Source organism: Rhopalosiphum maidis, chromosome 2 (assembly GCF_003676215.2).
Source record: "Rhopalosiphum maidis isolate BTI-1 chromosome 2, ASM367621v3, whole genome shotgun sequence".
In the NCBI taxonomy this organism is placed as follows: domain Eukaryota; kingdom Metazoa; phylum Arthropoda; class Insecta; order Hemiptera; family Aphididae; genus Rhopalosiphum; species Rhopalosiphum maidis.
In genome coordinates, this window is record NC_040878.1 from 64,829,684 (window position 1) to 64,855,927 (window position 26,244).

The following is a 26,244-nucleotide window of genomic DNA, read 5'->3' on the forward strand; positions in this document are numbered from 1 at the left end:
GGCCGGCTTATTGGCGGAATGAATCTCCTACTTAGATCATATAATCATAGACCTTATACTAGTATAACCTCTTATGGCGTTCTTATCTTTTCCACATACGATCAGTGGTACCATATATTTACTTTCAGGGAAAATACCCCAATTCCAGCGCTTAACTTCATGTGTATTAAATTAGTAGTTTCATAGGTATATCGTATATTTATGGCATTTATGTGACTTTGCTTAACCATATTTTACTTAACGTTTAAGGCTTCTCATCAATATTACAATGATAAAATAAATCTATTTTGTCATGATAATTTACAGTCACAGACGATAGACCATATAGTTCTGTGATACTACCGTCTACCATAGTCGTAGTGGCGTAGTCATTACTCAATAGTCATAAATTCATGAATTTATGATTACGTTCAGTATAAAATTATGTAGGTATTTTCAACATTTAACTAGTATAATCTTATTTATAAAAAATACGTGTTATTACTGTTATTTCATCGAGACATTAATGTAGTTTCATTAATCGTGAATTAAATTTTTTTAAAACTCATATCATTGTAAAATTTGAAATATTTACAAAATTTTATAAAATAAGTATTGATAGGTGTTATATCAAGCATACATTTTTAAAAATCACAATTTTTTAGTATTCGTAGTAAAAGGAACAAATGTTCATATGACGTTAATATTATTATAACAATTACTAAATTTTGTGAATTACAGAATTACTAATTTGACTTGCTTAACTTTTCAAACCGCTTATTAATATTTGTTATTATGTAGTTACTAGATATTTATTAATTTATAATACATGGATATAAGCATATTCTTAAAATCCAAAAATAAATAAATATTTTAATTTTAAAAATAATTTACAATATATTTTACACATTAGCATTGATTAAATACTTAAATATACATATATTTAATCAATTATATTAGAAACCAGTTTATTAAAGAACAGGTAAGTACTAAGTACTGCTTAGTCAATTGCTCTGCTGTACATTTGGTGTATAAAAGTTACCAAATAAATATTTTAATATTTAATAATAACATGAAAAAACTGTCAAGGCACTATTTGTCTTTTCTCTCTAGCTCGCATAAGACAAACAAAATATATTCACAAAAAATATTTTTTGTTATGACTGAAACTGAATTCTGACACCTGATAACATGATCCATATCTTAGAATAAAAATCACTAATTACAATAATGATATTTTTAAGATAATGATTTAAACATTTTCAAAATATCGTCTCAAACAAATTTTACAAAATCTTATTTTTAATTCAAATAATTATAAAATATAAAACTAATATATGTCAAAGGTCAAACCACCAGACAATATTATACTTTATAACTTTTGTAATACAAGATTTTTACTCTATGATTACTCAAAAGTCAAAATGCATATGCGATAATGCGATATTCCATATGGTAATAATAATAACAAAAATACTCAAAATTCATAAAAAAACAATTGTCGATGAATTCATTTATCACACTTTGTTGCGCGTGTGTCTGGCTGGTCTAAGAAAGAAAATAAATATTTCGTTGACATCCTTCAACAAACTTACACGTGTTATACTCGATAATAAATTCTTAGAATTTTGGTGATAACAAAGAAACCAAGCTATTAAGGTGATGCAATAGTCATAACTTATAAGTTATAAACTTATAACTTCAAACTTGTAGTCATAAGCACGATTTAAGATAATAGTTCTATCTTAAATCGTGAATTCGTGATCATTTTTCTGAGGTATGAGTAAAAATCCTGACGGGTAGGTACACCCACGATGTAGGAAAAGTATAATAGATTTTAATATAAACAAGAGTTTTAGAAGTTTTATGTAAAAATTTGTTGATAATATTAAAATTATATTGACAAATGATTTATGATTATAATATTATCAGTTTGATTTTTTTCTGTGGTTTTCTTTTCGTACACGTATACCTCTTACTGTATGTCTATATTTGTATATTAATTTATTTATTGATATATATATATTTATAATATATTATACTAACCGGATAAGTATTAATAGTATTATCCATTGATTTTAAACGATAACCTATAAGAAAATAATAACTAAAATGTAAAACTATTTAAAATAAATGTTAATACCTTAATACCTATCAGCTATCTGCAAATATTCAATATATAGAAATAGGTATAAACTGTATAAATAGGACTTAAAATGACCTAAGAACACATATTGAAAAAAAAATACACAATTATTTTTAATATATTTAGGTATATTTCTTATAATAGAAAACTAAAAATAACAATATAAGTGATTTTATAAGAAATTAATTTGACAAATTGATATAAATATAAATTGTATTTATTAACTAGAGAATTAGAAATTAACAATTCTAAAGAATTGATTGTATTACAACTAATGAACTACCTCGCTATAGGTACTATACATTCCAACATTCCAACATTTAAAAATAATTAATAATTTTAATATTGGTTAATCTATGAACGAACTAATTTATTGTCAAATTATTTAGACGCGAAGAACATATTAACAAATCTAGGTAAAAGCTACTAAATTCATCTGAAAAAAATCACGTATCAATTAAATACATAATATTTTTTATTATAGCGTACTTTACATATAATTTTGTATTATAAAAATAAAATAATATACCTAAAATTGTTTTTCATTAATTTTAAATTATTTTATTATTATTATTATATATTATTATATTATATTACATTATCATGCTATTTATTATACTAGATACATTTATTTTATTAATAAGGTAATTATAAAATAACATCTAGTATTAGTAGTTTAGGTATATGATACCTAATTATAACTATATATATAATATAGGTATAACTAATTATATTACAGTTAAAATTATAAAACATAAACAATAAATCAATATATTTATACATTTTAAATAAAAAAAGTACCTATGTTTTAAAAGTCAATTTCTATTTTAATAATGTACAACTGCGAACATTGTTATTTGTTAGAGATAGGAATCTTACCCAAAAATTTATGTTAATTGTTTATAGGTTTATTATTATATATTTGTGATAAAAATATAAGAGCTTTCGTTTCTAAACATTGTATGTTTAATTAATTAAAATAATATTTTTATTTTTAAGTAAGAAAATAACTTAATAACAAATTATTAATGTAATGTACTGTTGCAGCCTACGAAAATTTGGTCTTAGAACCACGCCAAAAATATTGATATATCTTGCTTAAAAATTAAGCAAAATTATATGAAGGTAAACATTACTTTTATTACCATACACTTCTATCTTTTAATTTTTTATTTTAAGATGAATATTTACAATCGGTATACATTTAATACAATAAGTAAATGTTGAAGGCATAATGAAAAACGACAGGACTTGTGGACTTAAGTGAAGGAGGCGTCCAGTGACACCGCTTCAAATTTCATTACTCATCGAGGTTAATTGTTTAGTAAATCTGTAGGCCAGCATCGTTTTAATCGATGTAGTGGATTGGTTGGGTTAGTTAAAGAACGGCTGATTGGAGACAAGCGGATTTTGATGGTAGTTGTGGCTGAGTGTAGTTTTTTGTAAGATTAAGAGGCTAAATCAAGGAGAGTTGGGATTGTTAGGTCATTATGAATATAAGGGACTGGTTACTGACGAACCAAGGAGTGCCTGTGATGATGCGTAAGTTTACAGATTGGAAGAATTGGAGTATGTTAATATTTGACTTTAGCTGCTCCCCAAATTTGCACGCCGTAAGTCATTGCTGGTTTTATAACTTATTGCTTGTATATTAGAATTTTGGTTCACAGAGGAAGTTTGGAGCGTAATAGGTTTCTTATAGAGAATGAAGACGTAAATTTAAAGATTTACGTTTAGTTTTAATATGGTTTGCCCAATTGAATTTTTTGTCAAGATAGATTCCTAGATATTTAACATTGTCTTGTTGTAGGATTATGTTGTTGTTGATGGAAATAGGGGACATGGTCGGATAGGCCTACCGGGAAACTGGGCATTTCCCGGTGGACCCCCTTCGTATTTCGGTAATAGGGCCCTTTTTAAAATTTCCCGGTAGGCCAAAAGTGGCCTATCCGCCCATGATAGGGGATGAGTGATGACTGTTGATGGAGCGTAGAGTGAAGGTTATGTGGCTAGATTTAGATTCGTTTATTTTTATTCTCCAAAGGCGGATTTAAAATGCATATATTTATATTTTATATCCTTAATTTAAAATATTAGGTGTATTATTTGATTGAATATTATTATGATATAAAAATATATAACAATTATTAAAGCTATTAAATAAGTATTATATTATTTATATTATATATAATGTTATATTTATCATTTATGGTTTTAGATAATAATATGTTAAAAAAAGTGTTACATAATTATTAAAATATAAATTTATTGTTTAAAAATTTTAAATTATAATATGTACATTATACACATTGTACACTATTATATAATAAAAAAAATATTACCTATGTAATAGGTATAGTTGGTACGAGGATTTTTTTTCGACTACCTGTACCTGTCAACTAAAAATATTAAAAAATTGTATTTACAATTCAGGATGTATACACGTGTAGTAGAGAATGTATAGGTAACAAGCAGGGGGGAAATTTAGCAAAAAAATTTAAACTGATATAATATAATACAATAATAATTAAATAATTAAAACATAATAAATTTTCTTTAATTAAAACTATTTAACTATCTCCTACCGGTTACCTTTGTAGCCTATCGAATTATTTAATTGACTAATGAATTTCAAAAATACTAAATAGTACTTATATTTCAATATTTGACAGGTAACGACTTACGAATCATTATTTACGTAAAGTAATTAAACAACGAAAATATGAAATAAATCAAGTAATTAATATTTAATATTATTGTATGTAATATTATTATAATATTTATTTTTTATAATGCATTTAGAAAAAAAAAATACGGCTTTTGTCTTTTGCGCCAATTATGGCGCTACACCACTACCTGGTTATACTATCACAGAATAAGACAATACTACTAATTGACTTATTGTAAAAATTGGCATCAAGAATTCTCTCATCCAGGCACGTTTACAGGGGGGGTTTTGGGGTTCAACCCCTTCGAACTTTTTTTGTATACGTGCCTGCTCTCATTAGTCATCTGATCGCGGGTAGGTACTAAGTACACCTTAAACACATGTACAATAATTGTATAATAATATTATGTCATTGATTATAAATACTATATAATTGTAATAATTACAATTTATTAGGTATAGCTTACACAGATTAGATTTGCACAAATTTACCTCCGTTAAGTGATAACAGAGAACAATATTTTTTCCCGCGAAAATGTGTTGATTATTGTGTTTATTAAATTCGTCACGCCGAGATTTACAGATATTCTATAGTCGATTATTAATTATTCTCTCATCTCTGAGTTAGGCCATAAATAAGATCTAAATTATCTTTTATAGGTTACACTGATGGTTAACATTCAATTTCAGAACAATAATTCTACTGTGCGATTCCATATTATCTGAGTGTACATGATAGTGTTCTTAATAGATAAAGACTCATATATGTTCGTGATGTTCGCCCCACCAAAATTAATATAAATATCGTATTATTACTATTATATTATTTTGTATTAGATTATTATACTATTAATTATAATGGTGTTAGTGCAAATGTGCAATTATGCAATATGTGCATTGTGAAATGTAAATAATTGTAAAGTTGTGATTACTGAAGACTGTTATTAGTGAATTGAGTATTCGACATAGGTAAAAAGTATAATTATTTTATAGTTATGGACTATGGTGATTGGAGCTCTATAAATTTTTATAACTGCGTTTTTTGTTTCTTTCAAAGCAGTTGCTAAATATTGATACGGCAGAAAGGTCGAAAAATGTGTGAAGAATTAATAATAAATAGTTATTAATCTTCTCAATTTACAAACACGATTATGATAAGCAGTTAATACATTTTGGACATACAGTTTCAATTATGGAAAATGGTAAGACGATTTATGAATACTGTTCGGTAGCGATAACTGTGTTAGCACATGTAGACTTTGTATAAAATTTGTAGTATTTATTATTTAGGTACCTATCAGATTTGTTGATATGAAAGATTGTGTAGTTAAAATCCAAATGATGGGATTAAATATTATATAATATGATTATTGCAATGGCATTTATTTGCAACTTGTGTAATTTTTATATTATTATTATCATAAATATAAATAATACCTAATATCATAATTTTTTTGTTATCTGTATTTTCACAAATTACTCATAATTTGTATTATACTTGTTATATAATCTTCTATATCTACAAAATATGCTATGATTGTTTAAAATGCCTTTAATAAACCACGAATTGTGATCTATTACACATGGTTATTAGTGGAAAATAGATTTTCTAATCTTGTAGATCATACATACCTAATAGTTTGGAAATGTTGATAATATTAGACTTGAAATCAGAAGTGATTGAACATAATCAAAACTTTAATTTATTGATTTTCCATCACCAAAAAGTAAATCAACAACTAATGAAAAACTACTGCTTGAGTGTATCTCGAATGTATCACTATGATAAAGTTAATAAAGATCATTTTTGATAAGGATTAATATAGATCAGTTTTTAAAAGGAATAAGTTAATATTTAAAAAAAAAATCATTTATTTATTTACTAATTCTTTTATACTGTTCCTATCGATTTGTATTTGTTTTTTATTTTTAATTTTTTTAATTTTAATACAAATTAAATTATGTGAGTATGTGATTTAATAAAAAATGTATTCATTTTTTTCTGAACTAGATAATACTTCAAACGATGAAACTACTAATTGGAAAGGAACTAATAAAAGTTTACTGCCTAGAAGCTTTGGCAAAAAATTGTTCCCATCACTTATACCCAGTTCGCAGCATACACTATTATTTAAAGTATATAATTTAATACATAAGTTGAAATTAAATATACTTAAATATCTAAATTTAATTATTTTTAGATTCCAATAGGTATTAACAATATGCCAGAACCATATCCCAAAGAATATTGTGATAACTGGGATGATAATCATGTAAAGATGCCATGTTCTACACATAATTTATTTTTAGTTCATCAGAATAATACAGTATGTACCTATTTATTTAGTTATTAAATTTTTATATTATTAAATTTCATTATTATGTTTCTAATGTTTTAGAGTTCCAAAAAAATTCGATGGGATGTTATTACCTGTAGTTTACTTAAACCAATATTGTCAAGTGAAGAATTAGAAAAAGCTATTATATCATATAATCCCAAGTATAAAGACAAATGGCGATTTTATTTACTACATTCATTTTTTGACGAAGTAATCTATAAGTTTTTATTATTATTATTATGTATTATTTTAGTATTTTAAATAAAATGCTATTAAATAAATGTCTTTGAATTTTATCATATAATAGATATATAAAATACAAATATTTCTTTTATAAACTTTTATTATTTTATGAGTAAATATTACCATTTTGTTTATGTAGTGTTTAACTGAGGAAGAAACAGAAGAATTTTTTAATAATTTATTACCAAAAATCATTAATTTAGCATTGCAGTTGCCTACGTTAGTAACTAAACCAATACCTTTGTTAAAGCAAACTCATAATCACTCTATATCATTAAGTCAAATGCAAATTGCCTGTCTCTTGGCTAATGCTTTCTTATGTACTTTTCCACATCGAAATGTTAGCAATTCAAAGTCTGAGTATTCAGAATATCCATACATCAATTTTAATGGGTAAATTCATAAAATCTGTTATTTTATTAAATAATGAATATGATTTTTCTGAACAGACTTTTTCAATTAATGGTAAATTCTTCAGCCGATCACTATTTGTACGAAAAATTGAAATGCATCATTTGCTATTTTAAAAAAGTCACTAGTGCTAATTCTGGTGAGCAAACCAATAAAAATAGTTTTAGTAAGATATTGTAACTCATAATGAATGTTCATTTTCAGTTCTCAATGGAATTGTAACATATTCTAGAAAAAGATTGCCATCTGGAGATTTACCGTATTGGTTACAATCGACAAAGCAGTTGACAAATTTGTATATATCATCTAATGGGACAATTGAAGATGATGGTGATGGAATGTTGCAAGTGGACTTTGCAAATAGGTTTTTAAAAAATATTAAACACAAGGTATATTAAATTGATTGGAAATATTTTAATATATAGATTTATTGGAGGGGGCGTTCTTGGTCATGGTAGTGTACAAGAAGAAATTCGGTTTTTAATATGTCCTGAATTATTAGTGTCTCAGCTATTTTCAGAAAAAATGTTACATACAGAAGCAATTATTATTACAGGTTAGACCGTAGAAAACATGCAACTATTATTTTTTTAAATTAACTAAATAATTTTCAGGTGTGGAGAGATTTAGTGATTACAGTGGATATGCAAATTCTTTTGAGTGGAAAGGTGTTCATTTAGATGTTACTCCTGTTGATGAAAATAATCGCCGTTACACTACTGTTGTTGCAATTGATGCATTGTACTACAGTGATCCTAAAAATCAATTTAAAACAAAAAACTTAAGACGAGAGTTACACAAAGTATTTACTAATTAGTATCTTAATATTTACTTATGATTGTTTTTAATATCCATGTATTTAGTCATTTGCTGGATTTTCATGGGGGCAAGATTCAGAGTGTTCTAATGTTGCAATAGCTACAGGAAATTGGGGCTGTGGTGCTTTTCGTGGAGACTGTCATCTAAAATCATTGTTGCAATTAATGAGTGCTGCTCAAGCCAATCGAGATGTAGCTTACTTTACATTTGGTGATTCCAAACTATTAGACTCAATTTATAATATGCATACATTTTTGAAGAGCCAAAATATTACAGTTGGTTAGTTACCTTTCATTTCATAAGCTAAATATTAAATAAAATATGTATCACTGTGTTTGTTTTTGACAATATTTTTTTTATAACTCATTTGAAAATTATTTAGATCTTGAACTTGAGCCTGGTTGATGATTTCAAATAATCATTTATTTTCCAATATTTATAAAATGTGATTAATTATACATTTTATTTTAATTATTGATTAATTTATTAATAACAATTCTGGTTCATTGAATTAAAGCTAATTATCATAATTGGTTAATTTTAAAGTTAGTTTATTTGAATTTTGAATAATTTTCTACTTTTGCATTTTTCATTCATTTATGAAAATTTTAGCAACACACAAGCCATGTTCTAACCTAACCATAATTGTTAAGATAAATAGTATCTAACTTTATCTCTCTTAAGATCAAAAAAAAAAAAATTGTTGATATATTATACTAACTGTATGATAATTCATAACTAATAATAAACTTGTTTAACAAATTATATTTATAAATTGACTTCCTACCTCAAATTTTTAAATAATTAAAAAAATTAAAAAGCAGAAACAATTTGAACATTTCAATTATAGATAGATTTATAATTTTCTAACACATAATAATTATATGAATTGGAAAGTTATTAATGGAATAAATACTTTGTATGTACACTTATATGTTTTATATTAATACAAATAAATTAACCATTAAAACCATTAACATTAATAATCCATTAATTTTAGGTGAAGTTTCTAGGATACTTATTAAATACTATGCATGTTTGGAAACCATGCCATCAGTTGGTGTACACGATTATATTTATGATGCTCTTGCAAACAAAGCCAGGCAGGTAGGTGCGTAAGAAATATTTTTTAATATTTTATGACCTATTAGATAACGTGATATTTTATAATTTTCAGGTATTTGAGAATAATGAATCTAAACCTGGAATATTCTCACAGTATTTACAGAATCAATTATTGAGGAATAATTATAAAGCAGTAGAGTCTAACACTAAAGTACTCCAAGCTTCTAAAAATTCAAACACTGAATATGATCAAGACTCTGAACAGGTCCATTCTTTTTCAAGTTCAATTCATGTGAAGTCTAGATCTTGTTCAAGTTCAACAAGTTCTAATATAATAAAATCAATTTCAGAAGAGCCTCAGTCTCTATTAAGTTTAAACACAATAGAGTCTACTTCTGATGAATCTAAGTGTTGTTTAAATACAACTTTTATTGAGTCATCTTCTAAAGAGTCTCAACTATCTTCAAGTTTAAGCATAATAGAGTTAACTCCAGAAAAACTAGAGGAGGAACCAAAATTAATTGATAGTATAGGTATTACAGATCATGTAGATAAACAAGACACTCAAGATGTTAGGTTTTTGCCTGTAAATCAATTTAGGTTAAATAATGACGAAGAACGATCTATGTGTATTAAGCAACAGAAAAACAGTTGGCTACAATTAAACGATTCCAAAAAAGATTTTCAGTCTGCTATAGAAAAATCGTCAACTACAGGACAGTTAAGTATTCTCAAAAGAGATAGAGAAGAACACGACGGAGGAAAAAGAGTAGTTAAACGTAAAATATCTGATTACTTTTCACCAAAAAGATAGCAATATTATTGTTCTATTAGTATTAATTTTGATTAAATTTGATGTATGTATTTTATAAGTTTTAGTTTAATTTTTAATATAAAAACAATAAAATGGATTTTTTCATTATTTAATATAAACCTAATATAAATATATAAAAAATACTAGTCTAATCCGAAGTGTTGACAATTTTCGCATAGTGCTCAGCGGCGGTAATAAACTGTGGGATATTTTTTTCGTACGTGGACACAATATCTTTGCACGGAGGAGTCATTTTCGCGTCGGACATCACCGCCAGTCTCAAATGTCCGCCGTAGTTAATTATTGATAACGACATACCTGAAAAGCGCAAAACAAACGGTTTACAATAATATAGGTATCACAGTTATTTGAGCGGTATAATAATATATTATGCTCTACTTATTTGCAAATCTAACGGAAAAATTAGAAAATCGTGTGGCATATCTGACAACAATAATAAAGTCATGAATCGCGTTCTATACCCATGTACATGTATATTATTATACTCACAGACGTTGGCTTGCGGTGGTCTCCAGTACAAGATGGCGTCCACCTCTTGGCCCCACAACAACACCCGTCGCTTGCGGTCCAACTTGTGTTCCTCGACGTAGGTGACGGTCAGCGGGAACTTCTTGGATAGGAAGTGCAGCCCGCAGCTGACCAACGGCGACGGTAGGAACGAAGTGGCCAGGCTGTGGTCGATCTGCCACATGGACGCTATGTACAGGGCTGTCTGGTTGCCGATGGCCTCTTGCAGGCACTCCTGCATCTCGTGCAGGCTGTATATGGGATCGTGGTCGGTGTCCATGGGCAGCGGCAGGGCCAGCAGCCCGTTGGTGACCACGTGCCGGTTGTTGAGCTGGAACAAGTTGGCCTTGGACACGAACCGTGTGGTGGTCATCACGTTCTTGGAGAACCGGACGCCGGTGACGTCGAAGTAATCCTGCAGCGCGGCGGCCAACATGGACAGCTGGATCTCGCACGTGGCCGCGCCCGTGTTGTCGTGTATGGTGTTGACCAGGTCCAGGTCGATGGGCCGCGACCAGTACACGCACTTGCTGCCCTCCGGCTTCTGCATGGCACCGCGGTCCGGGCCGCTGAAGAACGGCAACACCAGTTCCCGGATGACGGTGCTCGGCGCGTAGTATATAAGCCGGGCCAGGTACAGCAGCTCGGACACCGAGTGCAGCAGCACGGACATCCAGTACACGTATGTGGACGTGTTCTTGATCATCAGCAGCATGGTGATGGGCAACCGGAGTACGCACTTGACGAACAGCCACCAGGCGATCGAAACCCACAGGGCCGGGTGGAACGTGTTAATCAGACTCTCGAACATGTATCGGAATTGGATGTCGCGGCGCGTCATTTCCCGCTTCAACTTGTGCGCAAAGTTCCGCTTGGTGGTCTTGTCCTTGGCCGCGGACGCGGTAACGATCACTAGCATGGTGCCGAAAATGAACACGTTAGGCCGGCGCCTGAACACCTTCGGGTTCTCCAGCGGGTCGTACGTGGACACCAGTTCGTTCCACGTGTTGGCACATATCTCCGACAGGTGTTCGCAGAGCCTGGGCAACGCGGTCGGCGCCTGGTACACGGTCGACAGGATGTTCTGGATGCTGTCGGCGTCCGCTGTAGACGACGACGCAGCCGCCGTTTCGCCGTGTTTCAGACCACCGTCGTCCGGTTTCAGTAGTAACAGGTCGCTCAGCCCGACGCCGTCCTCGGACGAATACAGGTGGTGTATCCGGACCAGCAGATAGAACGTGTCCTCGTCCGCCGGGATCATGGTGATCTGCCACTGCGGAAGTTCGGGCGGTATGAGCACCGCAATTATGTCGTTGACGTGTTTCTGTGTAATAATAATTAACATATTGTTATTGCAATAGCGGATATATAGGCGTAATTATCGTCGTTCGTGTATATTATATAAGTATAGGAGAAATGAAAAAAAAAAATTACGTTTTATCGGATGAAACATTATCATGATATTATGTCAAAGACATCAAAATAATTCGTTTCAAAATTGTGATTTGAGATGAATACGAAATAAAATAAAAGTATGTAAACATAATATTTTAGCGGGACATCACATACGAATCATTATGCATACAGCTTGATATACGTACCGGCGCCGTCATCAAAATATCATGTAATTATACCTAACATACTATCCGTATTATGCCGTGCGCTGTATTGTAATTTATATGGTTGAGTTTTATATTTCGATTACAGTTATGAATGAGCATTTGTTGTATTGTTGGATTTTTGGATACATGCAAGTATGGGTGCCTATATGAATAATGTTAAATTGCATCTTTTAATATTATATACATTTTTTTTTTTGAACACTCAATTAGCAGCGACGTTTTAAAGTTGTGTAATGCCGCTTATATTAATAAACGACACGTCAGATATATGCATGGATAATTTTTGAGCTCTGGTGCTTAATTTGTTGTTCCCTTAATAGCCTTGACCTGAATGGTATTGTACGGCAGTAGTCTTGTAGAAGTGTCCTAATGCGAGGAACTTATAAGTTGTGAATAACGTATTATACATAGGCGGTTGATGTACGTCTTACCTTGAATACTGTTTTTAACATTTTACAAAAGTTAAAATTTTTTTTTTATGACTGAACATGTTTTTACGACAATTTAAAATGACTACCATCACAAAATCGGACGTAAAATTCAAATATGAATTGATATCCAATATAATTACAATCACTATCATGGTTAGTGTCAAATTTATAAAACATCGTGTGACATATATTTTTAGAACAATTATAGAATTTAATATTCTAATGCGGGGTTGCAAAACTTCTTAGTCTCCCTTCTCTGAATCCGAGCTTTTATCTACATAAATACAACGTATCTTGGCAAGTGATGTAAAAATGGGGTATTTTTTTGTATTTTACCATTTTATACCTTGTATTTTACGTGGATAAAATGTTGTGCAAATACTATGAGTATTAAAGTATCAAGTAGGTATGGTATAATACAAATTTGTATTATACCGTATTATAGGATGTATTATACACATTTTAAAATGTATTTTATACGGTATAAAATCGAAATTCTTTATTAAAAAATAGGTAGATATATAAATTTTAAATTACATAAAAAATAGACGTGGTTATTCGACTATTTCCCGTTCAAAAATTGATTCTTATTAATAAAAAATAGAGAAATAAAAATTAGAATTAAACGTGATAACCGATGACTTATAAAATATTATGAAGTAATTAATAATGACTTCAATAAACATTATAGCAAAATACTTTTACTTTCTCAATTTAGTAGTTCTGTCAGTTATAGTTTCGTACATAAATATAAAATATTTAAAAAATAATATCATAATAGTATTATAAAATATTTAAATATTAATAAATTACAATTTTACTATAGAAATTTAACACTGTTGTATAAAGTAATTATATAAAGTGTGTATAATACCATATTATGTTTAATACGATATTATACAAATTACATTACTATAATAGTATAAGTATGTATAATATTGGCGATTGGTATAAAATGTGAAATTCATAATAACTAATTAACGATTAAAAGTATTAAAGTATGTAACTATGTAGCTAGTTTCATGGGTGGAGCCAGTAAATGTGCAGAGTATACGGTGACACTTTTTAAACAAGAAAATACATTTTTACTTGTGATGCTTTTAGATTCTAATGGCAGTGAGTCAGAGTCATTGAGTATAATATTAAATATATGATGTGATATTTAAACATTTAGTTACTATTCAATACATATAGTATAATACAGTATATTATATTGAAATAATAAAAATTTGTGTGGAGGGGAGATAAGATTTGTGGAAATATTTGCATCTCCTGAACATGAAGGCTGGTTCTATCTATGGATAGTTTTATGAATTAAAAAAAAAAGCAACCCGATTTATTAATACCTTTATATTGACGGATGTACACAATAAAGATATAAGATACTATTCTATACTTTGTATAGACATTTAATAAACTCCACTCCACATAGAAAACTAGCTATTTAAATATTTAATAATAAATCATAATGTTTTGCTTTTAATATATTAGAAAAACGAAACACGAGTGTGTACTGTGTATACTGTATAGTAAAAAAGGATGTCGCATAGATACATTATGATTTGTAATGGAATTAAGCTGATTTTCTTATTTTTTTTTATTAATCCTGCAGATATTCTATATCTATATAAAATATTTATTTATAGCAATGTTCTCTTATGTCCTAATCTTTCCCAACCGCTCTCAGGCTGCACCTAAACCACGGTAATTCGAACTCGTTATTTAAAAATACGCCAACAAAATTATGTTTGATATTTGACAATAAATTAGTTTGGTAATAAATTAGTAGGTATATATTATAATATGGACGATATATAGTAGTTATGTATAATGTAGGTGATCTGGAATTATTTCTTTGAGTATACATATCAAATTCGCATCGAGATAAATAAAACGAAAATGGGTTTTTTCAGTGCGGGGTATGTACCCTGTGATACAACAACTAGTAGGTGGGTGGAGTTTATTGTACTTATTTACCAGCATGTCGAGTGTTGTAAATAAAACGAGACGGCGGCGTTTTTTTTTTGTTTTAAATGTATGTGCATTGTGCTTAATAATAAATAATTTAATTAAAAATGTAAAAGCATTTGAACGAAATCTTTAGTCATCGGATGCTTTTTCCCGTTAACTTTAGTTATGTATATCTTTTTAATTTAAGATGAGTTAATGGCAATAAAGAAACTAACCTATTATAATACGTGTAGGTAGGTAATATCCGAGATGAAAGTTTTAGCCGAACTTTTTTCCCGTAGCTGAGTATATACTCGCCGTATACATACATAAACCGAGAGTGGCCTAAAATATATAAATACGTGTACCGTGCACACATTATATAGTGGAAAAACTTGTATCTATAACACTCGTGTATAGTCGCGACTATCGATCATTCGGCGCATCGTGTTCATACATAGTTTATATATTGCACAGCGTATAATTGTGTGAACACGTCGTGTACATGAAAACTTAGAAATGGTTTTCAGTTTAATTGGTAATAGCTGCACCCGCTGCAGGGCGAGGCAAGTATACGTAATTTATATTGTTCGCGAAAAACACATGGGACAGAGCGTAATAATATCATAATGGTCTCGGAACGAATATAGTTTTGAATCGAATACGGTATGGCTTGCGGATAGAAGTTTATATTCAAACTATCAGATCGAAGTGTGTATCTATCGTCTATATACGTACACAGGTATAGTTTATCATCTCGTATATTGACGACTGACGATATTTTCAGTCAAAAAAGGCCGTACCTACTAGGTACCTATAACCCACGACCCAATTACCTATGTGTATGGTTTGCCAGGAAACCATTTCGCATGATTTTGTGAGTTGGAAAATCACATTAGATGGTTACTACGACTATTTTTTCAAAATTATTTTTACCATTTACCAGTGTCATGTTTTTTTAAGTTATCTGATACAATTTGTTGTGATAATAGTTTATACCTATTACAAATTACTATATAATGGGAAATTATTGCCTAACTCTATCCACGGACTCTCATCACATCACATGAACTATAGTATAATATTAATACCTATACCTAGCTGGTACTTAAAATGTATCGTATCATCGTCAATTTCTATAATTCTGGGAGTGCAACAAGAATAGTTACAAAATGGCCCGCTCACAATTCGTATGTTTATATAATTAATTCAAAAACATTTTCGAATTGATAATTTGTTATACGTTAAAATAGATCAGCCTTCATAACAATAATACACGCCACACGGATAGTAGGTATTGGATATATTCAGACATATTTTGTGTTTCGTAAATTTCCATTTATTTTTTATTGCGCAGTAATCGATATCGTACCGCAATAAGATACTACATTAGGAATTTAAATAATTTAACTATTATAGGCATCATTCTACATACATAATACGGCTATACGCCACTCTCGGTAGTATATAACGAAATGTATTCATTTATTTATAAATCGGATGACAGGCAATAATCCACCGCAGAGTCGCAAAAAACTCAAAATCGGACTTCTATGTTTATAGCAATGGCAATTTTACGTTTGTAGTAAAGCTCCGAATTACTATTATTTTATTATAGCTTGTCCGTTTATCTGTGCATAGTAATATAATGACAAATAATAATAATTATTTATGTATTATGTTGGTACCTAATAACAATCATATTTTATACTAAATGCTAAATGCTAAATGTATAGGAAAGGGTTGATGTGTGTGGGGAAGGGGGAGAGGATAACAATTTTTTTTATAAAAATATCATTGAATACATTTTTTTTTCCATAGATACAACATTTAGTTCACTATAATTTGACATAAAATCCTGGTAGATAAAATGTAACTTAGTAGATCGTTTAAGTTTTAATTTCATAACATCTTTAACAATACTGTAATGGAAATATCGCTATTATTTATAAATATTATAATAGCTTAATATAGGTTATATTATTATAAAATCTATAATAATCGCATCCACGGTCGTTGCGACTGACGTATGCTCTATATTGTATAACACCATCATATAATATGGGTATGACACCTACAAAGTATATGAAATATATACAGTGTGAAACACCGAGTACACTTGATCTTATTTTTTCTTTAATAATGAATTTATTCGACATTTGATTTTTGGAATCTAAGAACACTTATCATATTCTTAAATATATTATATTTAGATTTTATGTATGATTATGAAGTGACGTATGTAACGTACCAACTATTTTTTTTCAAACAAGTAGCACTTTTTTAATATAAAATTTGTTAAAATAAATGATGATGTCTTTAAAACGTTAATGTATTAAAATCGAATTTCAAACGAATAGTTTTTCAATTATTTATCTGTTGATAATCACAACAATGAACATTAGTTAATGAATATTTTGTATTTTGTACAAATTATCCGAGTGTAATACTTAAAGTAATAGATTAAATACTACATCTATTTTATGGATTTTAAACTGCTATATTTATTCTTAGTATATGTACATTTTAATAACTTGAAAAATTATTCGTTTGCATTTTTATTTATCCTAATTTTTTTACTGTTAATTAACAGTAAAATAGGTAGGTTTTTCTCTGAGAAAAAATGATATTATTGGCCATTCCTCTTAAATGGTATAAACAAATCTAAGTATTTGAAAATATGATTCTTACAATATGACATGTATATTTAAAAATTTAAAAAATAGAATAATTTGATTAAATGTATTATTATAGGAAAAAATAGGGGTGAGTATGCTTAGTGAATCCGCTCTGTACATGTTACAGCGTGTCAGTGTGATATTTTTACCATAAACCAGCTGACGATGTTTGATTTTTTTTTTTAACCTTAAAGGTAAAATACTTTAGGTTGTGTACAAATGTAAGCCAATATATGATGTCACTGTGCATGTCTATTGTCTACGATTAAATTGAAAAAAATTCTCATAATACCCGGATAAGATATCGCTTCAATAAAAAAAAAAACCAAAAATCATAATATTTACAATAGAAAAACGTACCGATTTAATTCGCTAGTTAGGTATATAATTATGCCGTGTCCATACAGGACTATTGAAACGAATACACGACACTTTCGTTTAATAATAACAATTACTATTGTATTGTATTAATAAGCAATAGTTATCGGTCTGTAGCGAAGTATTATAATATTATGTAGAATCATCATTCACTTTTGGCTTAATTTGTGTCAAATGCAATGCATAAAGACATTACGTCAGTACTCATACGTGTTATATTTATTCGTTTTAATCTAAATATCATGTAAAATATGTCGAAAAAAATCTTGGTTATACCATCTGCATTTTATTATTTTCTACTTAAAGTGTAAGATAAGTTGGTTAAATGTGTAATTACCTAACATCTATCGTAAAATAACATTTAATCGTTATCGTTGATTTTGAAGAGAGAAGTACTTTAAAAAGATGATTTATGGATTTTTGGTTATTTATTTTTAATTTATGACATTATTTACTTATAGTATCATTATTGTATTACATAAATCCGCGGATTACCTGCACCGTGAATCGAATGAAGCAAAAGTATTCTTACAAAACAATCTGGTCGGTAAAAAAAAAAAAATGTAAATCCTGATTGTATCAAAACATTACCTATTACATTTTATAAACGGCTTACGAAAGTATGAAAAACATACATATCTATGGAAAACAATATCGAATGCATATCGTTCCGGTTATCGATACATTCGCATTTCCTGCAGATACGTAACGCTAAAAAGTCTGCAGTTTTCATAGGATTTTTTAGAGAACTTATATTGTGGTATACCACCCATGTCTTCACTCAATTATAGTATGTAAGATAATTGAATTACGGGTTTCACAGTTTTTGGCGCCAATGAACTGCCTAATACAATTTCACAGCTTTTGTTTTACTTTAACAATATTATATACTGAGTCATGTGTAGTGAGGGAGTGCTTAATGTTTAATTGTTTAATTTAGTTAGCATACAGCGTTCAAAGTATTATTTTTGATCACATATCAAAAAATTAGTTTTTAATTTGTAAAAAATATTTCTTATATTTATGTTGTTGCCGATTACATTTTTGACATTTTATAAAATAACTAAGGCCAGGATAAGAACATAAAGTTGTAACGTACTTTCAAACGTGAGATAATGCAATTTTTTTTAAATGTACCTAGCATTCGTAATACTTTAATACTATAGCATTATATATACGTGTTGGGACTTAGAGTTTTTTCCACGTATCGTAATTTAGATTTTATTTTCACTTTGTCTTCATTAACCTAACATGGATTTGAATTGTTTTACATCAAAATATACACCGGGGATTGTGTGTCTCACTGACAATCATAATAATGAACGAATATTATTATTTTAAGTATATTACATTGTAATTTCTTTGTTCCATCCAAGTCGATAAACCTACTGATAAATATGGCAATATGTAAGTAATATATAAGTAACAGCAGTAATACCGCAACACTGTATTCTATGTGCTATATAGTGTATATACTATATATAAAATATACTATATGTATTATGTACACACATACACACATATACTACATATATACTTGTATGTACACAAAACATACTGTTATGCGGTATTACTGTAAACGTAAATAATACATATTTTGTTGAAGGGAAACACGTAATAATTATTATTCACTTTATTGTTTTTAATGTTATTTTACCTTATATGATATTCTTCATGTAAACATTTATAAATTATTCCTTTTAAAAATTATTTTATTGATCGATTTTGAGTTATTCTTAAAAAAAAAATGTTAACACAATTCTTAACAAACCGAACTTAACCTAAAATATCTAATATTATATTGTTTTATTATTAATAACGAAGTTCTTTAGTTTCTAGTTTCTGAATAATAAATAATAATATTAATAATATAGAGATTAAACATGTACTAATATTTAATAATTTAAATTCGCAAAGTTTTCTAGTGTCGATGGGCCACGACCGATTATAGGATGTGAAAAAGGCGTTCGATTTACTCGACGGATTTCCGGAAACCATTCTGCCGGGTATATATTTTATGAAAATCGATTTACTTGTACTTGTGACAAGCTACGCTTTATACTCGAGAAAAAGTTTACTTGAAAGAAAAATGACATCGTTGTACAATCCTACATACTACGTGTTTCGCTCAAAACGTTTAAAGATTATCACAATTCGTAGCCTCGTTGCAATTATAGGTTAGATACAACGATGATTAAGACTATATAACATTGTATACCTTTTGACTATACCTACAAACTTAACTCACTTATAGTGGGATAATTCAAGATTTAATTTGTTTGTTTTGTTTGGTGGGGGGAGGGGGTGTTCCAAAGAGGTGAGACGTCTTCTAGCAAATACCCACACCCGACTGCCGACGGTACACAATATTATATTATATATTAGTTTTATATAAACGACATTATATACACATATAATGTATTATAAGTCATACTATATATTATATTAATATAAATACGCACTTACCATGATGTCGTCTTCGGATGCTGCCTTGGTCTCCGGCAATCCGATCACGTGGTTGTCGATGGAAAACTTGGATGGTTTGATCCACGCGTATCGCATCCATTTCTTCGTCAGCGAACACTGAAGATGCGGGTAACACGGACGACCGCTTATCCGGTCATATTTTTCCACTATATCTGTCTAAACAATACTCAAATAAAATCCGTACTCCACTGTCACCGCAAATATATTATTGTGGCGTATTACGCATTACATTTTTATTTTTTAACTTGTTAAAGTGACAAGTCAAAAAGATAAAACAAGTAACTTAATTCAGTTAATAATCACCTACATTTTTTTCAGCTGAATATTACAGCCCGTGTTAAAGCATAACAAGTAAATTTGATAAAAATACAAGCTAACACAAAAATGCAAGTATATAGTAAAATTAATTCACATAAGAATAAAATAAAATAATTAAAATATAAAAAGAACAAAAATTTGTGCCATCTAATGATACTAGTAATTTAGTGGTGGGAATATCCGATTTCAAAAATTTGGATTATATTTTAATAAATTTAATTCTATAACATATTTTCGAACATAGGTGTAACATATTTTTTTATTTTACCATACATTATAAATAATTGTAAGTCGCATAAAAATCAAATTCATAAATCCGGACAATTTGGAAAATCCGGATAAGAATTTGATTCAAATCCGGTATTGGATATCCGGATAATAGGATACTCAGATATTCAGATTTCATGTCCATACTATATCTTACACCTCTGAGAGTTATTAATTATTCAGTTGAATATTTTGGATCACGGTACCAACGTTTCTTTTAACCGAGTTCGCTGGTAGTGTTATTGTTAAGAAATTTAAAATTTAATGTGTCATGCGAGATTGTAAATTTTTATAAAAATTATAGGTGTATTTTTGTACATTATTTTAATCCCTTTAATACTGCATTTAAATTTCGACAGTCCATGATTTAGTATTTACATTTTTTCTTCTAAAAACATTTATTTTTACAAAACAGAATTAATTTTAAATCTGGGGTTCATAAAAAAAAAACTAACTTGACATAACAAATATTAACTCATTAAGTTAGGAGTTACCTACTTTTAAAAAAGTATCTTGTTATGTAACTTAGTTATAAGTAGGTAACTTAAACTTTTAACTTGTTAATGATTAGTTTGGAGTTAGTACCTGCTTAGTGTAACAAATACTTTGGATGGTAGAATAAACTATAGAAAAAAATACGAACATTTACTGAAAAACAATACCTATTCTAGAGGCACGTGAATAATAATTTCTCCATAGTCCATTATGTACAACATACAAGTGAAGTAGGAACTTATAATTAATCTTTTTGTTGTTTAAATAAAAAGAATCGGGATTTTTAACCTTAATCTGTAAGTTTTAACATAATATTATTAATATCATTAAATTTGATCATGATTTAAAACAAACTTTTGTTAGCTCATACGCATTCATAACAATTAATTCGTTATGACTCTAAACCCGGTTAATTTGAGTTTTAGAAGTAAAACTAACTACCTACATATAAATTTAGTTAAAAATATAGACCAACCTCACATAAACTCTGTATTTACTAAAATGTTTAGTTTTGATTTATTGATACAATTTGTGAAGTTTAATTTAATGATTTATTTTAGAGAAAATATGGATTTTATCGAAAATAGAATTTACTTACATTATTAACTAGGTAGGTATATAATATTATTTTCGTTATTTTAATATACGTTTATGTGATATAAGTCTATTATATTATATAAATTATATGGACAAAATCCAATTAAATAAGCACCTGAATCGTGTGTTTCATCAGATTAATGTCAAAATCTCCAATAACTTTAAGTAATACCACAACGTATCCTGTATTTTTAGGCGTATCCATTGCAGACCGAATGGACACCGACTTTATGAACTCCAAGTCTGGATACATCTTTTTTAGAACTCGTAACAATACAAATCTACCAATGAATGTAGCTGAAAACAAATAAGCAATATTCTGTAATTATATATTATGTACTACGAAACAGATTGTTTGTTGTTGTTGTTGTTGTTGTTGTTTATAAGGATTTATCATTCAGGGGCGTATACAAAAAAAGTTTTGGGGGGTGTTTTTGAAAATCAGTTATTGAAAAGTAAGAACTTTTTTTTAATAAATATACAAACATTTTTTATGAAAATTTAAAACTAGTTATACTTACAATACTTTTTTAAATATAAATATTGATATAACAAAATTAACGTTAAAATTGAATAAGTAAATAATTATACAAATACCCAAATATTTCGGGGGGGGGGGTGAGGAGAGGGTTGATAACCCAAAACACTCCCCCTCCTGTGTACGTATCTGGATAAATCTCAAACCATCATCAGGGCTTTAATAATTTATCGTGTAGGTAATGTACAGTCGTAAGCTACATTTTCGTCAAAATTTAAAATGTTTAGTCACACACAACACACTTCTCTATTATTATATGTTATTATGATAGGTTCAAATGTTAACATATATAGGATATCGCCTTTAAATAATAAAAACGATTTTGATTGTTGACATTTTGAAAAGAAATTAAATTGTTTTATTTTATCTAACCACCGTGCCACATTATTTTTCGAAATAATGATGAAATGCTCGCTCTGCCGCGCGTCATCGCCGTACAGTTACATCGGGATTTACTGTAGTTGCGTTTGAAGGAAAAACCAAGATAATAGACGCCAGACGATAAATTGAAACTTGTAAACAAAATTTCGCCGGGATTTGGGTTTAAGCACGAAACCGTCAAAAAGCAATAGGTATCAGTAATACATTCCTTTTTTCCCACTCGTATGTGTTTTTTCCCTCGACCGAACATATAAGTATACACTGTTATGTATATATAAATATATATATATATATATCTATTGTGCGCGAGATGTGTTCGATAAATGTCAGCTTTAAACTCGCCGACGACCAGAATATTACGTTTATACTGGTCTCGGACTTCGGGATAGCCGGTCGGATTCCTAGTGGTATGCCAAACTATACCCTCGCGCGGTGATGAATAGTATACTGTATACCTACGTGTAATTCGATATTGCTAGCTCCACTATGGCACTCACTATGTCATCGTACACAGATATTGCAGTGGTGTACGACTAGCAATTTTCAGAATTACCTATATAATATAATATGGCCGTGTGACACAGCCTGTGTCTAAAATAAGATTATTGTGTAGTGAATCATCTATCAAACACACTCGATCGCTAAAATTTTGTCCGCGGTTCGGAGGTGTCCGATATTTAAAGAATGCAGTTTGCTTCCCAAAAATACCGTCGAATATTTGAATATATCCGTTGGGGGATTTTTCACATTATTACATTTCAACGTTAACGTTATTTATAGAATATGAAATATAAACATTTCCAATTCACGTTGAGAATATTCTTCGCTTAATCCTAATAACGCTATTGTTTTCAATTTCTTTTGCACCATTGAACTTCAAATCTTAAATATATTATGTTTGTTGTAAACATTTCGTGTTCTAACCCTACTCAACAATCAATACGTTGGATGGTTGAGATTACGGTTCTCTCTCTCACACATACACACACACACACTGTAGCGGTGGCGGAAAAATTCTATGTCTCGGAGGTGTCGCTGCGGTAGTGGTAAATTGATCCGGTTTTAGTATATGTGTGCGTGTGTGTGTGTGTGTGTGTAAGGAGATTGGTATCGTATAATTTAGAAGAAAAAAAAATTTTCCATAACAAGAATATATGTATATTTCCGAGTATTATTTCAAAAGAAAACTGTAGTAAAGCATTGCTAAGTACATATTTTATTTATTATTTTTTTGCCTATTTAGCAGTTACGTAATATATTTACACATAAATATAAAATGTTTGATAGGAATAATTTTTCTTGTTATTTATAGTATGCATAGCAGTATTTACAGTTTTAAATATGATGGCGATTTTAAATTACGGTTTGAATAATTATTAATGTCTGCTATGAATTTATGCATGCACATACCTCATAATTCTAAGTGATAAAATAAAAATGCACGTAGAGTTGAGATGAAATGACACAATGTATTAGTGCAAAATTTATATGGCAAACTATACATTGAGGTACTTACATTAATTAAGTGGGGGGAGGGTATGAAATGATAATTTTTGAGAATGATATTAAAATGTTTGACAATAGACACAACTGATCCAAACATGAATATGATCCATTTACACTTTGAGAAATACATTGCTTAACAGTTAATTTTGCATCGTTTTATCACATTTTAGCACCGATAATATTTAATTCATAAAAATGTATTCTATTAAGTGTCAAAATCTATAGCATAATAACAAATATAAATCTAACTTATGGAACACACGAAAAATCAGTTGTAACTTGTAATAATTTACATAACACGTCGCAGTTATATTGTATATGTTTTTTGATGATCGTATCATCATGTATCATATTTTTAGTATAATTGTTTTAATTGATCTGGTTATGTGCAACAAGCATAATATTAGGTAAATGCAATATATAAGACACGGGCATTTAATATTGTGCTTTTCGTATGTATATAAATAGATAAAATGTTTTTTTAAGAAAATCACTTTGAGTGTTAAGAGTTTTAATGTATTTTTAAAATAAACATTTAATTTAATTTTAAAATGTTCATCTTCAGTTAGTTACAAATAAACAATATTATCTACTATTATTATTATGATTAAAATTGTCCGGTGTATTTTATAAACAGTGAATTTTGTTTTTAAAATTCTTAAATAAAATAATCGAACAAGAATAGATACTTTTAGATTAAAAAATAAAACAAAAAAAATGTCGAAACGGAATTCTTACGAAATAGCATCAAACAGGTACATTCAATTCCCGGTTCAGCATCATATAATAGTGCACGTATTATACATAATATTATCATCATAGATAATTTATTATTATTGATTGTATATGCATATCATTACGGTGAACCTATTATATAATATAATTAAACTTACTCAGGTAACACACGCAAAACACTGGCGTGGAAATGACGGCCAGCACAAATGATATCCATATAAATATAAAACTCCGGCGGTGGTGATGGCCATGTTCGTGGCCGTACTCGAGACCTATCAAACGAACAACGCGATGACATAGTTACAATAACGGCAATATTAAAGTAAAAATAGTCGGATTAGTGTGTTGACGCCGACGGTCACACTAAACCGGGTGGGCATTATTAATACATAGGTATAATAATTATGATACTTACTCATTTTCGATACGGAAGCGCGGCGTTTCGCTGGCCAAATCACATAGTATTGTTAGTAGTCACGGTGATGTGCAGTGATCGGATACAAGTCGCAGGACGGGTGCATAATATCAACAGTATTCTGAAACGGAAAAGTACATACTGCAGGCTGGCGTATAAACACAGCATATCCTACCTACACCCATCCATTTCCATTGCCTTATCATCCGCGCATACGTGACCTTTGATAAATCGAAAAACCATAACGGTTTACACAACACACATCATAGGTAATGTATTTTAATAAACAAATTATGAAAACCGTGTATTATTGTGTTTTTGTACGTCTATGCGCGCGAATACATACGTTTGTGTGTGTTTATAGTGTATACTGTATACGTATAACATCATAACAATATAGTAACGCGTCATAGTGATATGATTATTCAGTCTAC

The 26,244-nt window shown here is 29.3% G+C and overlaps 2 protein-coding genes across 3 annotated transcripts; one reads left to right on the plus strand and one right to left on the minus strand.

Annotated features, from left to right (window-relative positions):
* Positions 1-5,383: 5,383 nt before the first annotated feature.
* Positions 5,384-10,597, plus strand: LOC113555224 (poly(ADP-ribose) glycohydrolase). Of its 2 annotated transcripts, none has more exons than XM_026959609.1 (13): positions 5,384-5,762; positions 5,851-5,995; positions 6,805-6,929; positions 6,995-7,120; positions 7,193-7,342; positions 7,515-7,768; positions 7,825-7,925; positions 7,991-8,150; positions 8,212-8,342; positions 8,401-8,588; positions 8,650-8,884; positions 9,606-9,712; positions 9,783-10,597. In XM_026959609.1, exons 2-13 carry the CDS (start codon positions 5,986-5,988, stop codon positions 10,482-10,484), a joined length of 2,289 nt encoding a protein of 762 aa, XP_026815410.1. In that variant the 5' UTR covers positions 5,384-5,762; positions 5,851-5,985; the 3' UTR covers positions 10,485-10,597. The 2 variants fall into 2 exon arrangements, with proteins under 2 accessions (XP_026815410.1, XP_026815409.1); XM_026959608.1 differs by having other exon boundaries at positions 5,854-5,995.
* Positions 10,533-25,945, minus strand: LOC113555226. Its single transcript, XM_026959610.1, has 6 exons — positions 25,811-25,945; positions 25,554-25,667; positions 22,351-22,532; positions 20,538-20,714; positions 10,995-12,336; positions 10,533-10,802 (listed from the first exon to the last, which is right to left on the minus strand). The coding sequence occupies exons 1-6, from the start codon at positions 25,812-25,814 to the stop codon at positions 10,633-10,635; spliced, it is 1,989 nt and encodes a 662-aa protein (XP_026815411.1). The 5' UTR covers positions 25,815-25,945; the 3' UTR covers positions 10,533-10,632.
* Positions 25,946-26,244: the final 299 nt, after the last annotated feature.

Bases quoted from the DNA above. Each gene is read 5' to 3' on its own strand.
- LOC113555224 (XM_026959609.1), top strand. The intron at 7,121-7,192 runs GTATGTACCTAT...CTAATGTTTTAG, and splicing joins TAGTTCATCAGAATAATACA to AGTTCCAAAAAAATTCGATG. The intron at 8,589-8,649 runs GTATTTACTAAT...CCATGTATTTAG, and splicing joins TAAGACGAGAGTTACACAAA to TCATTTGCTGGATTTTCATG.
- LOC113555226 (XM_026959610.1), bottom strand. The intron at 22,533-25,553 runs GTAAGTTTAATT...ATTTGTTTTCAG, and splicing joins GTTTTGCGTGTGTTACCTGA to CTACATTCATTGGTAGATTT. The intron at 10,803-10,994 runs GTGAGTATAATA...TGCGCTTTTCAG, and splicing joins ACCACCGCAAGCCAACGTCT to GTATGTCGTTATCAATAATT.